The sequence below is a fragment of the Hemicordylus capensis genome, chromosome 1 (genome assembly GCF_027244095.1).
Source record: "Hemicordylus capensis ecotype Gifberg chromosome 1, rHemCap1.1.pri, whole genome shotgun sequence".
In the NCBI taxonomy this organism is placed as follows: Eukaryota; Metazoa; Chordata; class Lepidosauria; order Squamata; family Cordylidae; genus Hemicordylus; species Hemicordylus capensis.
The window spans coordinates 148757426-148772953 of record NC_069657.1 but is presented as its reverse complement, the minus strand read 5'-3'; the positions used below and the strand labels follow the sequence as shown (position 1 = coordinate 148772953).

Here is a 15528-nt window from a genome sequence, read left to right as displayed (position 1 = left end):
CAGTGTCTCTTGCTGCCCTGTCCCAACCCTACATCCCCAAAGAAGTAAGCAACAGGCTTTTTCTCAGCCAGGAGTTCAACATACTTGGTGTACATTATGGGGAAGGAAAGAGAATGGCATGTGGGAAATGGCCCTGCAACTTTTCTCTTGAGAAAATGTCCGTGGAAGTTTGCCCTTGTGGAGTGAGTCATCCCTCTTTTCCCTCTGATGGCTAAAAGGGCTTTACCAACATGGCAGCCAGATGCATGGCAAGGGAGTGCTGGGTGCCACAGGGGATTAAGGAAGAAAATAAAAGGGTAATTGCAGTTCTCCTGGGTGTGGTTGTGGGGAATCATATGTGGGCCACTTCATCCAAGAATTTACCACTTTTCTCTGGGTTCTTTCTAGCTTATCCGGACATTCGCATTCAGGCCAGACCCACAGCTCACAGAGGTGAAGCCCCTTGCCCGCATTGTGCTGGTGCCTGACAGGCCCATTAACCTGGAGTTCCTTGACAGACGGACGATGCATTAATGGACCTTGGGCTGCACACCAAACTCTTCTGGATAGACTGAAAAGATTCAGAGCACATGGCCCAGGGTTTGATTGTGCCCTAGCCAATGGATCACTCTGTACACAGGATCACGATGAGCTTCTGAAAACATTTGTTGTTTCCCTAGTCTATTGTTTCCCATGAGTCCTTGCATCATGAGTCCTTGCATCACTGATGACCACATTAGGGTCGTGCACGAATTAAGGTTCGTGTTCTGGTTTGGCGCCAAACTGGTTCAGACAAGTTCCAAAACAGTTTGGTGCCATGGGGAGGGGAGCGGGAACTTTTAAAAAGAGTTTCCTGGTGGGACGGCATACATTCCAATAACCTGCACATGGCGCCAGCACACACAAGGCATCAGTACATGTGCGGGCATCATTTGCATGGTCAGCATAGTGTTGCTGACCATGCAAATGGCACCCATGCGCGTGCAGATGCCAAGAGGAGAGAGGACCTGCTCTCCTCTTTTTTTTAGCTCCCACTCACTGCTCCCCTCCCTGCAGTTCCGAACCAGTGCACAAACTTTGGTCCGTGCACATCCATACACCACATTCTATTCCTGCTTCATGCTTGTGTGGCTGCAGAGGGTACAGATTAGCCAGTGACCCTCAGAATGGCTCGGCCCTCTGCTCTATCATTTCCCCATCATTTGCTCCATCATTTTCCAGGAGTCCGATTGGAATATTCCAGAAAGCAATCTTAGCAACTCAGTGGTTATTGCAACCTTTCCTTCTTTTGCTGTATATTTTCTGTTTTACTGAGGGAACTAGAGCTCCTGATACCTCTGTGCACACATGGTAGAGTTCAAACAGAATCTTGCTTACATCCAGCATCTGAAATGCAAGCGTTGCGATGTGAATTTCCCCTCAGTTTGTTATGGCCCTAGTTGGAATACTATGCACCAAACACAGTATCCCACACAACTGGACAAAACCCACCCCTGCTGCATCCTTTGCACTGTAGTCTTAGGTGCCCCAATCCAGGTAAAGTAGTGTGATATCCCTGTAATGCATGGTGGTGGGTAGAGAGAGGGAGAGAGAACCATGCTGCTGTTTGCCTTCTCCTCGCTTAAAGAAAAACCTGGCTGGATGTGTGCCCCACTTCCAGAAAGGAGAGTCATAGAATATACAAAGAATTAATAGAAATAAAACAAAGTATTCGCAAAATGAATATGCAATTCATTTCAGGGGTGGGTGTACGTGTGTTGCATTGGGCATGGTGCATATAGGGGACCTAATCCTTGCCTTAGCTATATGATGAACTTCTAGGGCAGGGGTGACAACCTGAGGCTCTCTGGCTGTTGTGGGCTATAGCTCTCATCACCTACTGCAATCAATTAGGTTAGCCTCCTCTGATACTACAGTGGAAGCCACGAGTCACCACCCTTCTCAGCAAACAAGGGCAGGAAGAGCAAATGCAGTCTGCAGCTTGTCTACCTGAAAGTCTCACCTTCTGCCCGGAAAGCCTTGAACTTCAGCTGCCTGTGTGGGAACAGGCATATCAATGCCTGTATGTAGACATTTAGGCATGTATGTAGGCATGCTCTGTGACTAATAGTAGCCTGGAGCAGGGGATTTACATCAGGGAACTAATGTAGGATCTCAGTCCCAGTCCAATTCAGCCCCCACTCTCATTACTTTATGGAAAAGGAAAAGAAATCATGGGGAGCTCCACCATAAAAACAATTAAACAGTCAGAACAATTTAAAAACCCTGAAAGACTTGGTTACAACATTATAACCATTTACAACAATTTAAAAACCCTGGAAGGCCAGGCCAAACTTATAGGTTTTGAGGGCTCTCCTGAAAGCAAATTAAAAATTCAAATTACGGATTTCTGCAGGGAGTGCCTTCCACAGTCCAGGAGCAGCTACAGAGAAGGCCTGCCTCTGAGCCACCACCAGACGTACTGGTGGTAACTGGAGACTGACCTCTTCAGATGACCTTAATGTGTGGTGGGGATCATGCAAAAGAAGGCATTCTCTAAGGTAACCTAGACCTAAGCCGTTCAGGCTTAGTCCTCAAGGTGCCACAAAATACACACTTTAAATTATCCTCTCACATAGACAACCCTACTCTGAAAACAGGTTCTGGGTTTGACCGCTGCCATAAATTTAGCTCGGCATATCTGGTTCCCCAATCTCCTTGTACCTTCAGTAGCATGGCATTGCTGGTTGATTGGTCACTGCTAGGCTAGAACAGGCACCATCCTCTCTTGCCACTGTTTACTACTCATGCCCACTTTCTTCCTTTGGATTTGATATCTATTGGGTTAGTTTAGCTCTGCAGCTGAAAAGATGGGATAAAAGGTGTGTTGCATGGAGAGCACAGGACTTGGCAATGTAGCAATCCCTAAACGTAAAGTGTACCTTCGAGTCTGTGTCGACTCCTGCTGACCACAGAGCCCTGTAGTTGTCTTTGGTAGAATACAGGAGGGGTTTACCATTGCCATCTCCCGCAAAACATAGCAGCCTTCCTGTTGGAATAGGGAAGGCATCTTACAGGAAATGGCCTTTTTTGAACCAAGTCTCACTTCATCTTTGGACTCACATCTACAGCATTAATCAGCTCCCTGCTTCTGAGTGTCATGCAGGCAGAAATTCTAAGGGGAAGGAGCATCCAAGCATAAGGCATTTTATTTTAAAAAGTGATCGTGTTGCAGTAGTTGCATTTGTGATATTTGTTCTTGCACACACACACACACACACACACACACACCAATGTAAAGGGGCAGGTCTCAGTTATTCTGCTACTTATATTTCAGAATAGAGCCTGTGCATTTATTTGTGAGTTTCCCAGTGGGTAAGTGTGTACCTTCCTCCTATTTCCTGGATTAAAGTCCCAAAACGACCTTGTAAGTGGGTATGCAGTGATCTCCCCCCTCCCAACATTTTTACAAGTATTATTATTACATGGCAGGCTCTAGAAAATCCAGTACTGTATCCTAGTAGCCAGCTGTGTGCCTGTGATGTGCCCACAGTAAGATACAATTAGCACAAGCAAGAGTGAGAAGGTTTGCCATCTTGTTTCTGGAAGGGCTCCTCCTCCTGTGTCTCTAATAGCTGTGTGACAAGCCAAAATTTAGCTCAAAGCTGTTCCCATAATTGCATATCTATGCTTGAAAAACGGGACATGGGAGCCTGGCTGGGGAGTGGGGAAATGGATGGCCTTATGACACATGATTATTGATCATTTCCATGCACTGATTCTCCTTCATCCCTATAAAGCTGGTCACTGTGGTATCCCCATCTTACCCCATTCCATGCACTGGTTGGACCATGCATCTTACCCCATTCCATGCACTGATTTTCCTTCATCCCTATAAAGCTGGTCACTGTGGTATCCCCATCTTACTGATGAAGCTTGGAATGACATATCCAAGACTGCCCAGTCTGGGTCTTCTGGGACCAGACCCAAGGTCATCGCACCATGTGAACTTTCAAATATGTGGGGCTGCCTTTGCATAGGTTAGTGCTGGCATAATGGGGAAGGTGGGTCAATCACAGGTATCTGGAGGGGGGGGCAGCAAATCTCTTCCCCAGTGTTTTAAACTTTAAAGGTAAAGTGTGCCATCAAGTCTGTGTCGACTCCTGGTGACCACAGAGCCCTGTGGTTTTCTTTGGTAGAATACAGGAGGGGTTTACCATTGCCTCCTCCTGCACAGTATGAGATGATGCCTTTCAGCATCTTCCTATATCGCTGCTGCCCGATATAGGTGTTTCCCATAGTCTGGGAAAACATACCTGCAGGGATTCGAACCAGCAACCTTCTGCCTGTTAGTCAAACATTTCCCCACTGTGCCACTTAAGGTGGCTGTTTTAAACTTCGGGGAACATTCAAAACAATGTTTGAAACAGGAAAGCAGGCGTCTAGTCTAAAGGGCTTGTGTGGAGACCTGAACAATTAAGTTTTGTTAAAAATAGATCAATACATGTATGTTAGATATATAGTCAAGGTGGTACACTGCTGAATTTGTGTTCCTGTGGCCTTAAGGGGAAGAAACTCAACTGTGGGTAGTGGGCACTACCAGAAAGGTTGGCAGTGCTGTTTGCCCAGTGCTAAACCACTTAATCCTGGATGGAGGGGGCGGGGCTTGTGTGCTTTGAGACTAGGAATGGGGATACCAAACCCGCAAGATAGATGGAGACCTCTTTTCCTGGTAGTGTTCTGTGCCTTTAAGCAGCTCTATAGTCAGAAGAAACGGAACAGATGCAGCTTGGCGGCAGGAGAGAGAGTTTCACACATTGAGTCTCCGCTGCCGGAAACATCTGCGAAAGGCTGATGTCCCAGTTGCAGGAGGGACAGAGCGCGCCCTATCCTTCACAATGCAGTGGGCCAGTTCAGGGGGTGTAGCTATAATTGAGCGGATGGCTTCAAAGAACGGGGGTGCAGCTCCTGAGGGGGCCCCCAGTCCACTCACCCCTATTTTCTTTATTATCTCCCTCACTCCGAGGGGCTGCCGGGAGAGGGGTGAACCCGCCCCTTCTCTCCTAGCTACGCGCCCCTAGTCCAGTTGGTCTAACGGGGCAGAAATGGAACAAGATTGACGGCACTGCCTTGTAGCAGAACTCCTGTGGCATCTTGGGTGCAAAGAGACAAAGCGGGGAGATACAGGAATGGCGAGATTCTTTTCTGTCTAGGCTTCTCCTGAGTGATGGGATTAGGTGGGCACTGAAACACTTCGATAGTTACTCATGTCTGAACATGGATATCGCACCATTTTAAGGTGGCTCTTTATCTTGCCGGAGACCAAGCCTCGTCTCTAACAGATCATCGAGAGTTGGGCAGGCCGCGCGGACTCATAAGTGAGGAGGAGAAAAAAAGCGAGAAAGTTTCAAGCGTGCTGGGCGGGGCTTTGCAGAGATCTCCGCCCCTCGTCAAATATATGATTCAAATCACGAGCTTCATCATTCCTTAGCTGGCGCTGAATGGGGAGAGAGAGGAGAGCGTTCCCTCTAGCTAGGGCGCTTGCTTTGATCTGTAGATGGTGGGAGGTATTTCGTGCAAGTAAGAGAAAAACTAAGGGATTAACAATTCGGTCTGGTCCTGCGGGCTGTGCAGCGGCGTGTTTCCAAATTGAGTTGCCTTGGGTTTATGCGTCAGTAGCTTGTGAGTGGATGACTATTTCTCCTACTGTCTTCTGTGGTTCCCTCCCAGACCCTGAGGTATTCTCCTGCCGAAGACGACTTCGCCAAGGAATGCTGAGACAGTCTTCTAGCTAGGCATTCCTGTCCTGGTCTTCACAGCACCCAGTGCTTCATTGTAGAAATGTGGGGCCTAGCCCTGGGGGTGGCTGCTCTCTGCACAAGCTCAGAAGCAGTCTTCTCATTGACTTGCATACGCTAAGGCTAAGCCTGGACAGTGCCTGCCTTATGCTGGACTTGCACATGCTTGTGTCCAATCTCTCCCCTTCCAACTATTGTATCTTTAGCAGGATGGCTCGCCTGGGCACCCGGCTTATGCACCACATGGACGATCTATTGCAGCTCATACAGTTCAACAGCAGCATTGAACTAGGTGTGTGTGTTTGGAGTAGGGGAATGGAGTTGGGTTTTCCTTTCCTCCATCCTTGGCTAAGGCTTGTCAATGTGTGAACTCTTCCATTGCTCTCCACTCGGAACTTTCTGACTTCAGTAACTCACCTGGGATAACAAAGGGTATTGTGGCACCTGAGATATGCTCTACTTTGGGCCTTAATCACCTGGACCCACTATGAATTCCACCTCCGGATTTCCCTATCCCACTGTGGTAGTCCACCCGCCCTCTTTTGTTCTGTTATCACTATGCCTAAAACCTATAGTATATTTTAAACACCGTAGACCATTTGCACTGGAAAACTTAATGGACATGTTCTTGATATCTTGGTGTGGATTTAGATAATGGACATACCCTCGGAGGTTATGGCCTGGCCCCTGAAGATCCCTTCTTTTAATCTGAAATTGGTTTCCAGTCCTCTAGATGAATACAAAGCGTTTGTACAGTGCTTTTAAGTATTTCAGACTCTTGGCATATGCACCACCTCAGCCCTCCAGCAAAGATGAAATATATTTTGTCTTTACTACTAGTGTATGTTGGATTCTCAGGCAGGCCTGAGGATCCCGTCTTAAATCAAACTGCAGCCGTGGTGCCAGATAAGACTTGATGTTTGCAGGAGGCTTCTTTAAAAGGTATCCTTGTATCCCCACTTGGGAGCTTGCCAAGTAGAACAAGTCTTCTGGACTTGACAGGGGTTGACTAGAATCACTAGACAATATGAGTTTATTCCAGTTTCCCAAAAGGAAATCCTGTAGGGCATCACAGCTGTTAGAATTGGGATCCAGCAATGCTTCTCTTATGACTGCTCTGCCCCATAGAACGCTTCAGAACCGGGGAGGAGGAGACAATGAATGAGAGCTCCAAGCTAAGGGATTACCTGGTGGGGAAAGGTGAGGGCTTGGGTATGCTCTGCTTCTGTCTTGTCTCAAGGGAGATTTCCAGAATATGGTTTCTGTTTGCTATATTTGATGCCAACACTTGGCAGCATCAGCACAAGACACCCTTGGGCAACTGACAAGGTCTAGCACCCTGACCCCGAGTGGGCCTGTTGCTGATGCCTGACTTCCTGAAGACAATTTGGTCCAGCTGGAGGATGTCTACATGAAGCCCGCTATTGTGGTTGTTTGTTTCTGTCATACTTGGCAGGCCAGCAGCCATGTTTTCCCCCACATGCAACATTGCAACACTCTGTGGAGCAATGTGGGATTAAAAACGTGGTATGTGGCCACTCCTGGCAGGAATACTGTTGCTACCACTGGCCTGCCAAAAACAAAATAAATCTATGTCTGCCACCCAAGTGTGGGGGTGTACCAGAAGTCGCCTTGCTAAGAGCCCCCTCAAATGTGGAAATGGCTGCTGGAAAACTGTCAACCGTCCTCCTGTACTGTATTTACCTGAATCCAAGACTATGTTTTTTCCAAGTTCTTTGATGTTAGAAATCAGAGAGTCATCTTAAATTCAGAGTCCTCTTCCTTTTGGGTAAGTATAAGTATAAACTCTATTTTTTTAAAAGGGACTTGTCTTAAATTCAGAGGTGTCTTATATTCAGATAAATATGATATTTTGGCAAGTGTCTTTTGCAGTTCCAGTCCCTGCAGCTGGTGGGTACTTCTAGAGTGACAAACGTGCTTACAAAGCATCCACAGACAACTAAGTGTTTTTCCCGAGGCCCATGGAGAACGTCTTGCCCGCGAATCCCAATTTCAATGAAATGCTTCTTTCTCTCCCCGCTAGACTACCTTCAGATTGTACGGTGTCTTGAGGGGATGCGCCAACGCTGCTGCCGATTGGGCCATGACTTGACGGGAGCAAGAGAACAGCTGCGCAAGTCAGAGTTTGAGCGTTCTGTGCTTGAGGTGAAGCTGAAACATGCCCGCAACCAGGTGGAGGTGGAGATGAAGAAAAGGCACCAGGCAGAAGCGGAACTAGAGAAGCAGGTTCTTGGAGGGAAATAGAACCCGGGTGGTAACGCGGGAGGTTGATCAGCATGTATTGTGGCGATCAGTAATCCATGCTGGGAAGATCAACCTCTTCACCTTAAAGATCATACTGCTGATTTATGTCCCGCTTGTCCAGTCGTGTGAAAGCTCGAGGTGGCTCACAAGGCAATAAAGTAAACAATTAAAAGCAAAACAAGGGGGAATAATAAAAGAGAAAATTGCATATAGCACAACAAACAAACTAACTAAGCAACAATAATGATAAATTTGAAAATGCCAAGGCGTAGCAAATACAGTCAACAGCCTGGCTATTTAAATGCCAGGTCTAGAGTGGATACTCTCCTTTACTTTCCAAAAGTAGAGATGCTTTGCACCCAGCTTATCTCCGAAGACAGGAAGTTCCACATTGTAGGGTCCACCTCATAGAAGGCTAGTCTGTGCATAGGGTTGCCAAGCCTGTCCAGGACTGGCCTGGAGTCTTACGGAACTGGCATCAGTCTCCAAGTGACTCTTGGAAGCAATCCTGGAGATCTGAATGAACGCCCTGGTATTGTGAAATATATATATATTGGGAGTGAGGAGAATAGCTCCAGGAAACATTTCAGTAGAGTTGGCAGTCTTGTCTGTGTATCACCACCCACCAATCTTTGGAAGGTGAGGGTGGGGTGTAGAAGAGCCCCTCCCAGCTAACCTTAATGAGTGGACAGATCAGCCTGGAAGCAAATAGATCCTTCTTTATTTTGCACATTTTTACACCGCCCTGTATACAAATCTCTGGGCAGTTTACAAATTTAAAGCACAAACAATTAAAAACATTAAATTAATGTTACTACCTTTTTGTTCTGAGGGATATAGGACTGCTTTTTGCTCTGAACCAGCATAGATTTGAGGAGCTAATGAGACCCCACCACTGTAGGAAGAAAATGCGATGCATGCACTAAGTGAAAAATTTAGGTCTGGTCTTCACATGCAGCAGAGTAGGATGTCAGAACTGGTATCTGTTGAGCTATAACAAACAGGCGATATAGAAATGTACTAAATACAATAAAGAAATTTGTAGAATAGACTGTGCCACTTCTGACATCGAGTAGGGAATGTTGAAAAGTGGCATCCAGTGCAACAGGCGAAGCGCTGGGCCTGAGCCTTTCCTTCATATGCTTGTTTTCTTGTTTGCAGGAAGACTTAGACATAGGGGAAGCGTTCAGATGTGGTATCCGTCACCATATGAAGTGAGGCAGTTTGTTCTACAGCCTCGGTGTTCTACAACCCAATTGTGTTGCATGTCTCAAAACAGAATTTGAATATAGTTTTGTGCAGATTTAATGTTGCCCTGGCCATTCTCCTGCAAGAATAATATGCTACATTTGGTCCAAAGCACTACATGCACTGCATAGACGTGTGTGTGTGTGTGTGTGTGTGTGTGTGTGTGTGTGTGTGTGTGTGTACATACAGTGTGTATATGTGTGTGTATACACACACACACACTTTGGAGAGGTGAGTGCATAGAGCATCTAAACATTCTACTGCTATTTGGAGGTACCATTTTGAGAATCCTGCATTCTAAACGGCTCTCCCACTTTCACCCCCACTCAGGACCGCAAGCTGAAGCTTATCTATGACTACCTGATGGCTGATCCACATCTCAGTCCTCTCACTGAGGACCAGTGCTCAGCCCTGGCTGCTCTTGATGGGCGATGTTTCGGCCGCAGCACCCTGCTGCCTGGCAAGCGGTGAGTGTCGGGGGAGCAAAGGCTTAGTTAAGGCAACTGGGATCTGGCAGTCCCTCCTAGGTCACAGAATCCTGTCTTGACCTTCAGCTCTGCTGTTCTCTTGGGGTGTCGGGGGAGCAAAGGCTTAGTTAAGGCAACTGGGATCTGGCAGTCCCTCCTAGGTCACAGAATCCTGTCTTGACCTTCAGCTCTGCTGTTCTCTTGGGGTGTCGGGGGAGCAAAGGCTTAGTTAAGGCAACTGGGATCTGGCAGTCCCTCCTAGGTCACAGAATCCTGTCTTGACCTTCAGCTCTGCTGTTCTCTTGGGGTGTCGGGGGAGCAAAGGCTTAGTTAAGGCAACTGGGATCTGGCAGTCCCTCCTAGGTCACAGAATCCTGTCTTGACCTTCAGCTCTGCTGTTCTCTTGGACCTGCCCACCCGGCATTACCAGTTCCCCTTGATCCCAGCCCATCATTCTACCTCCACCCTTGACTTACCCACTTGCTCTGCCAAGGCGGTGAGTGTCGTCACCAACACCAGTCAAGTGCTGCAATCCATTTTTGTTATAATGTTTAGTGTTCTGAAGTAGTCAAACCAGTTCACATGCATTATTTACAGCAACATTGTAAGGCTAGTGCTATCTGCTAATTGAGCAAAGAGGCACCTTCTTAAAAGTGGTTTTATCGAGCAGGAGGAGAGCAACTGGCCCTACCCAACCCCAGCACAGCATCCCTCCAGTGGCTGTTGTTGGTGTCTATTTTATCTTTCATTTTTAGATTGTGAACCCTTTGTGGACAGGGATCCCCCCCTCTCCCCCGCTTCTATACACACACACACACACACACACACACACACACCACTTTGGGAACTTCTGTTGAAAAGCAAAATATAAGTATTCATATCCATGAGTGCCTGATGGTCAAACTATCAATTGCATTGAATATGATGCACTTAACTCAAAAGCTTTAAAAATAAGACCAAGGGGGCTGAGAATGTGTCTTATGGCAAGCAGGGGGTTAATACTTCCCAGAATTAAAGATGAGGGCACCCCCCCCCAAAAAAAACCACAAGAGAAGGAATTCCCAGGTGCCTTACAAAATCCTTTATTGAGCCTGACATGTTCGGGATTTTAAGAAGTTATCCTTTTCCAAGAGGACTTCCAAGGCTTAAGCATGAAACAATTCAAAAAGGAAGCAAAAAACTGCTCATAGCAGCTCTGCTGGCTAATGCTCTCCTCTGCCACCATTTTTGCCCTGAAAATCAAATAGCTGATTTAGGAGCAGATTACTGCTGGAGGGTGTGTTTTTTCAAGGGTGAAAATGACACAAGGCACAAAGGGGAGAGCGGAGAGACAAAGGACAACTTCTTCACACATCAAGGAGAACCAGTTCCAAAGCTGCAGTTCCAAACCCAACTCTGTATCCTACTTCAAATCTAGGTTACAGATGTCAAGCTCGGAACCCCAATCAGAGTAGAATATGCTGACAGTGGCAGATTCAGATGACACACATGAGGTCGGCATCTCTTTCCTGATACTGGAAATCAGGTTCCCACATGCGCTCTGGGAACCAGCGCTTTGACCAAGCCACTGGTTTTCCATGATATGTGAATGTGAACCTGTCCAAGCTATGACACTAGGCTAGTATTCCTTCTGTAGTCCATTCCACACTGATCTGATCTTCTTCGGTAGATTGTCTGTGGTGGAAGAACTTGGCACCTCCTTCATATCTGACATCAGTTTTGACCCTTCAGATGATGACGTGGTAAGTTAGTCTCTTCCTCCTATGCTAGTCATAAGAGGTTTAAAGTGTGGCCAAGCTTTTGTCAATACTAGGTTCTGAGAGCCAAACTGATAATGCCATTGCAGACTATGGCATTTTCAGGGATTAATTAGCTGCTTCAGTGAGGGAGATTTTTTTCAGCAGGAAAAAGGGAATGCAAGTGAAAGGGTTAAACACTTAATACCCCTGCACCACGGTTCTGATCCAATTCATGGTTCTATGAGATTGCTACTTGTGAGTAAATTAAAAACCCTAAATAAACAATGACGCTTTTAAGATTGCACCTAGTTTGGTTCTTGGTACTCTGTACCAACAGAGGCCGAGATTCTCAGTGTGCTTTTAGCACAATCTCTTTCAATCTGAGGCCACCTAATGGTGCAGCAGAGAAGCTACCTGCCTAGAGAGCAGGAGGCTGTTGGTTCAAATCCCCACTGGTGTGTTTCTCAGACTAAGGGAAACTCCTGCATTGGGTAGCAGTGATATAGGAAGCTTCTGAAAGGCATCCTCTCATACTGCCTGGGAGAAAGCAATGGTAAACCTCTCCTGTACTCTACCAAGAAAACCACATGGCTCCTTGGTCACCAGGCTGCTTTCCAGACTAGACCCTACAATGGGGTCAGGATGAATCTCAGAAGTGTGTTTCCACACTTCCTGCATTGTGACACCGCAGTCCCTACACGGACAGCAGGGTGCCGTTCACATTTCCAATGCCTTAGTGTGAATTTAATCACTGCGATATAGAGCTAGGACGTCGTATATCCGGCATAAAGAAGTTGCTGTTTTTTCGGGATGTTAGTTGCTGCGAGACTGCCCCCCGCTGCTGTTTACATTCCAAATGAGACTTGCCCGAACGGAGGCATTTTGCTGCTGATGAGCAGCAGGGAAACATCTTTGATATGATCACATTGAGTACCGAGGAAAAAGGAGTGTGTAGCCCGAGGGCAAGAACTGTACAAAGGTTTGTACTTGTGAATATCCTCATGTGCAAAGGTTAATCAAAGGCATCTTTCCAAAAAGTGGATGGAGGAACTGCTGTCATTTACGCAAGCAATAAAGGGTTGCTGTTTTGAATAGAAAGTGTCCAGACCACTCCCTTTCAAAGGCAAATCTGGTGTTTCATGAGCATCTCTGAGGGCACTGTGTGCCACACTCTGTCATACCACTTGCTTATAGAGCAGCATGCAGTAGATTTCCAAAGAAAAACAATTTCCAGCTTGGCTATTATCAACGAAATGTAGTCACTTATTTGGGGTAAAAGGTCCCTGTGTTGATCACCATACAAAGTTGAAAGTTTAGGATCTGGCAAAACACACTTCTTAACTATGTTAGATACTCTTGCAAACACTTGAACCCAGAATCTCGCCACTGTTGCATCAATTAATATTTATTATTCAGGCCAGAGTGACAAGCTATGGAATCAAACTTCTTCACAGGTATGGATACCACAATGTATGGTGGGTAACCATTTTGTAAGGTCACCCTTAAAAGTTTGAAAGAGTTGAATGTCCAAATTAGCACCTCCCTGTCTGTAGGATTTCAGCTTCAAACGTTATTTTCATTGTATAATTTATTTATTTTATTTTATTTATTGTTAAATTTATATAGTGCCTTTCATTAAAACAATCCCAAGGTGGTTTACAGCAGAATTTAAAAACAAGATGGTAAAAAAGACACAATTAAAATATTAAGTGAAAAATATTAAACAAATCTGATTTAAAAATCTGATTATAATAACCATATATGGTAAATCTGAGAAAGATTTTCTGCTTGTCTTGGTCATTATGTTTTAGAATTTTTGAACTAATTATTGAGTGTTAAAGATCTGAGAAAAAGAAGTGTTAAAACATGAGGATTGATTCAGAATTTCTTCTAACTCCCCCTGCCACACACAATTATTTAAATGTGCCCCCAAGCATATTCGTGTTGGAAAATGGTGCATTCAGCTACTTTAAGAGGCAGGAATGTTCATCCAAAATTTGGTATCTGTAGGTCATCTGGAAGTATGACTTTATTTTGCTTCAACAAATTCTTCAAAATATATAATAGATTCAGGAATTGGTTTGCTTGTGGATTACATATTACATATAGGATACATCATCATCATAATATAATGAAGTTTATTTGTTAGCCAGCCACCCCATATCAAATTGTTCTCTGGGAGGCTCACAACAGAGGATTAATACATACAATAAAAACACAGAACACATTAAATCATAACAGACGGGAAAAGGTGAAAATAAAATACAAAATACAATACAAAGCAGCAATAAAACTCATTTTAAAATTAGTTAAAAATCAGATCAAATCTAAAAAGCCGAATTAAAAAACACACAACTCAAATTTAAAAAGCAAAATACAAGATCTATGTGCTAAAGGCAAGCTACTTTCTAGGTTTGAGCTTAAGGGAAAACTGGGATAACTGAAAGCTTATTGATGCATATGTGTGTGAAGCAAGCTGAAAGTCAGAACAATGAGTGAACGAAGATCCCACTGGTGAAATCTAAAGCTGTGTGCAAAGCTTTCCTCTCTGAGCCTTCAGGCAGAGAGAGACTGCAGTGCCTACACACTCAAACATTTGATCGTGTTCTAATGAGAAATCAGATTATCGGGCAGTGGTGGCACCAGAAAAAAAATTGGGGGGAGAGGTGCAGAGAAGGAGCAAAATGCATTGATGGGTGGGCAAGCTTTGTCCCACATATTGAATTTCTGAAACAGAAATGGGGGGCAGGAGCCACTTGGGGGGGGGCTCGTCCCCCCTGAAGCCTCCTTTGTCATCGAGAAGCTGGATATCATGCCAGATGTGACATTTCTGCATATGCAAAGTACAAGCTTCTCTGTTACCTTGTAGTCCAGGCTGTGAATGGAGCAGTTTTAGTGTAGCTCACAGGAAATGGGAATTTGGTATCTAGGGTTGCCAACAGCCCCGCATTATGGGATGTATCTTGCATTGTTTTGTTAACTGTTAGGGTTACAGTGAGTTCCTTGCTGCTTCATCTAAGATACTCCCCAGAGCCCAGAGGGAATCTCTTCCAATAGGTTTTCATGGAGTGATCACAAACTGACTGATGGTGAACTGACCGCTGAGCTAATACACGTACAGTGCCAGCTGTAATTTGGGGTGGGCAGAAGAGGCAAGGTAACCATGCATTTGAGGTGGAGGAGGGTGGGGAAATGACTGTTAAGTAGCTCATTAACTACATGTGTTCCTCACCCATTTCTCAGGCTTCCTTTCTCTATTTTCTCCTTCTTCTTCAAGGTTCTGGATATGACAAGACCCATCAAAGGCAGAGACAGGGGGGTAATTGAAGAAGACATCCAGTCCTGCTGCTGGCACTTGTTGCCTGAACTGCAGCACCCTTCCTGTCCTATTCAGTAACCTAGTGTGGTTACTGAAGAAATCTGTTCTGACATCCGCTGGACAGGAAACAAAGGGACTTCTGTACCCTCATGCAAGGACAACTCTCCATTATTCTGCTGTCGAGACTCTGGAAGCTTATCTGTGCCCCTGCTTCTTGGGCAAAGAGACAGCCTTGCAAGTGGTGGTCCTCTTGTATTTAGTGGACAGAGAGTGTGCAACTGTCCCCATTCAGCCCAGCATGAGCGTGGCTAACACTATAGCTTGCTCTGTCTAATCAGTATATTGTGGGGTGGAGGACAGCAAGGATCTGTACAGAACTGGCCACTTCTTGGAGTGAAGTGGGGCCCTCTTGATGTTTCTCTCCCACCAATATTTCTCTCTCTCTCTCTCTCTCTCTCTCCCCCCCCCGCCCCCCAGCGCACCTCACTGACCCCTTTGATCCAGCCAGTAGTCGCAGCCAAGCGTGTGCGTCCATCAGTAGCACCTACTCCCAGAGTGAGTATCTGGCAATGTTCTCTCTTGGTGCGAACATGAGCAGCAACATGACCTGCACTGTGTTCTCTTGGATCATCTTGCACGCCCAGCTCTGATGCTGCATACATGAACTGGGGCAGCGAGAAATTATGGGACAAACTGCTGAGCATCTGTGTATATCTGATGTGGTCAGGGAACGG

General features: G+C 45.8%; 2 protein-coding genes across 8 annotated transcripts in view; both read left to right on the top strand.

Annotated features, from left to right (window-relative positions):
* Window positions 1-1698, top strand: part of LOC128340957 (sterol 26-hydroxylase, mitochondrial-like) — a 31561-nt gene extending 29863 nt beyond the window's left edge. Inside the window, exon 9 of the mRNA XM_053286898.1 lies at window positions 388-1698. Coding sequence (XP_053142873.1) covers window positions 388-513 — 126 coding nt within the window. The 3' untranslated portion in view covers window positions 514-1698. The remainder of the gene's footprint in view (window positions 1-387) is intronic.
* A 3613-nt stretch (window positions 1699-5311) lies between these two features.
* LOC128335493 (rac GTPase-activating protein 1-like) overlaps window positions 5312-15528 on the top strand; it is a 30073-nt gene continuing 19856 nt past the window's right edge. The window contains exons 1-7 of one of the 7 annotated variants that reach the window (XM_053273914.1): window positions 5312-5336; window positions 5966-6048; window positions 7801-8003; window positions 9600-9736; window positions 11406-11478; window positions 14753-14794; window positions 15272-15349. In XM_053273914.1, the coding sequence (XP_053129889.1) occupies window positions 5967-6048; window positions 7801-8003; window positions 9600-9736; window positions 11406-11478; window positions 14753-14794; window positions 15272-15349 (615 nt within the window). In that variant the 5' untranslated portion in view covers window positions 5312-5336; window position 5966. Of the gene's footprint in view, window positions 5337-5434; window positions 5641-5962; window positions 6049-7800; window positions 8004-9599; window positions 9737-11405; window positions 11479-14752; window positions 14795-15271; window positions 15350-15528 lie in introns of those variants that run through there. The other 6 variants (XM_053273888.1, XM_053273878.1, XM_053273907.1 and 3 more) reach the window with 6 other exon arrangements.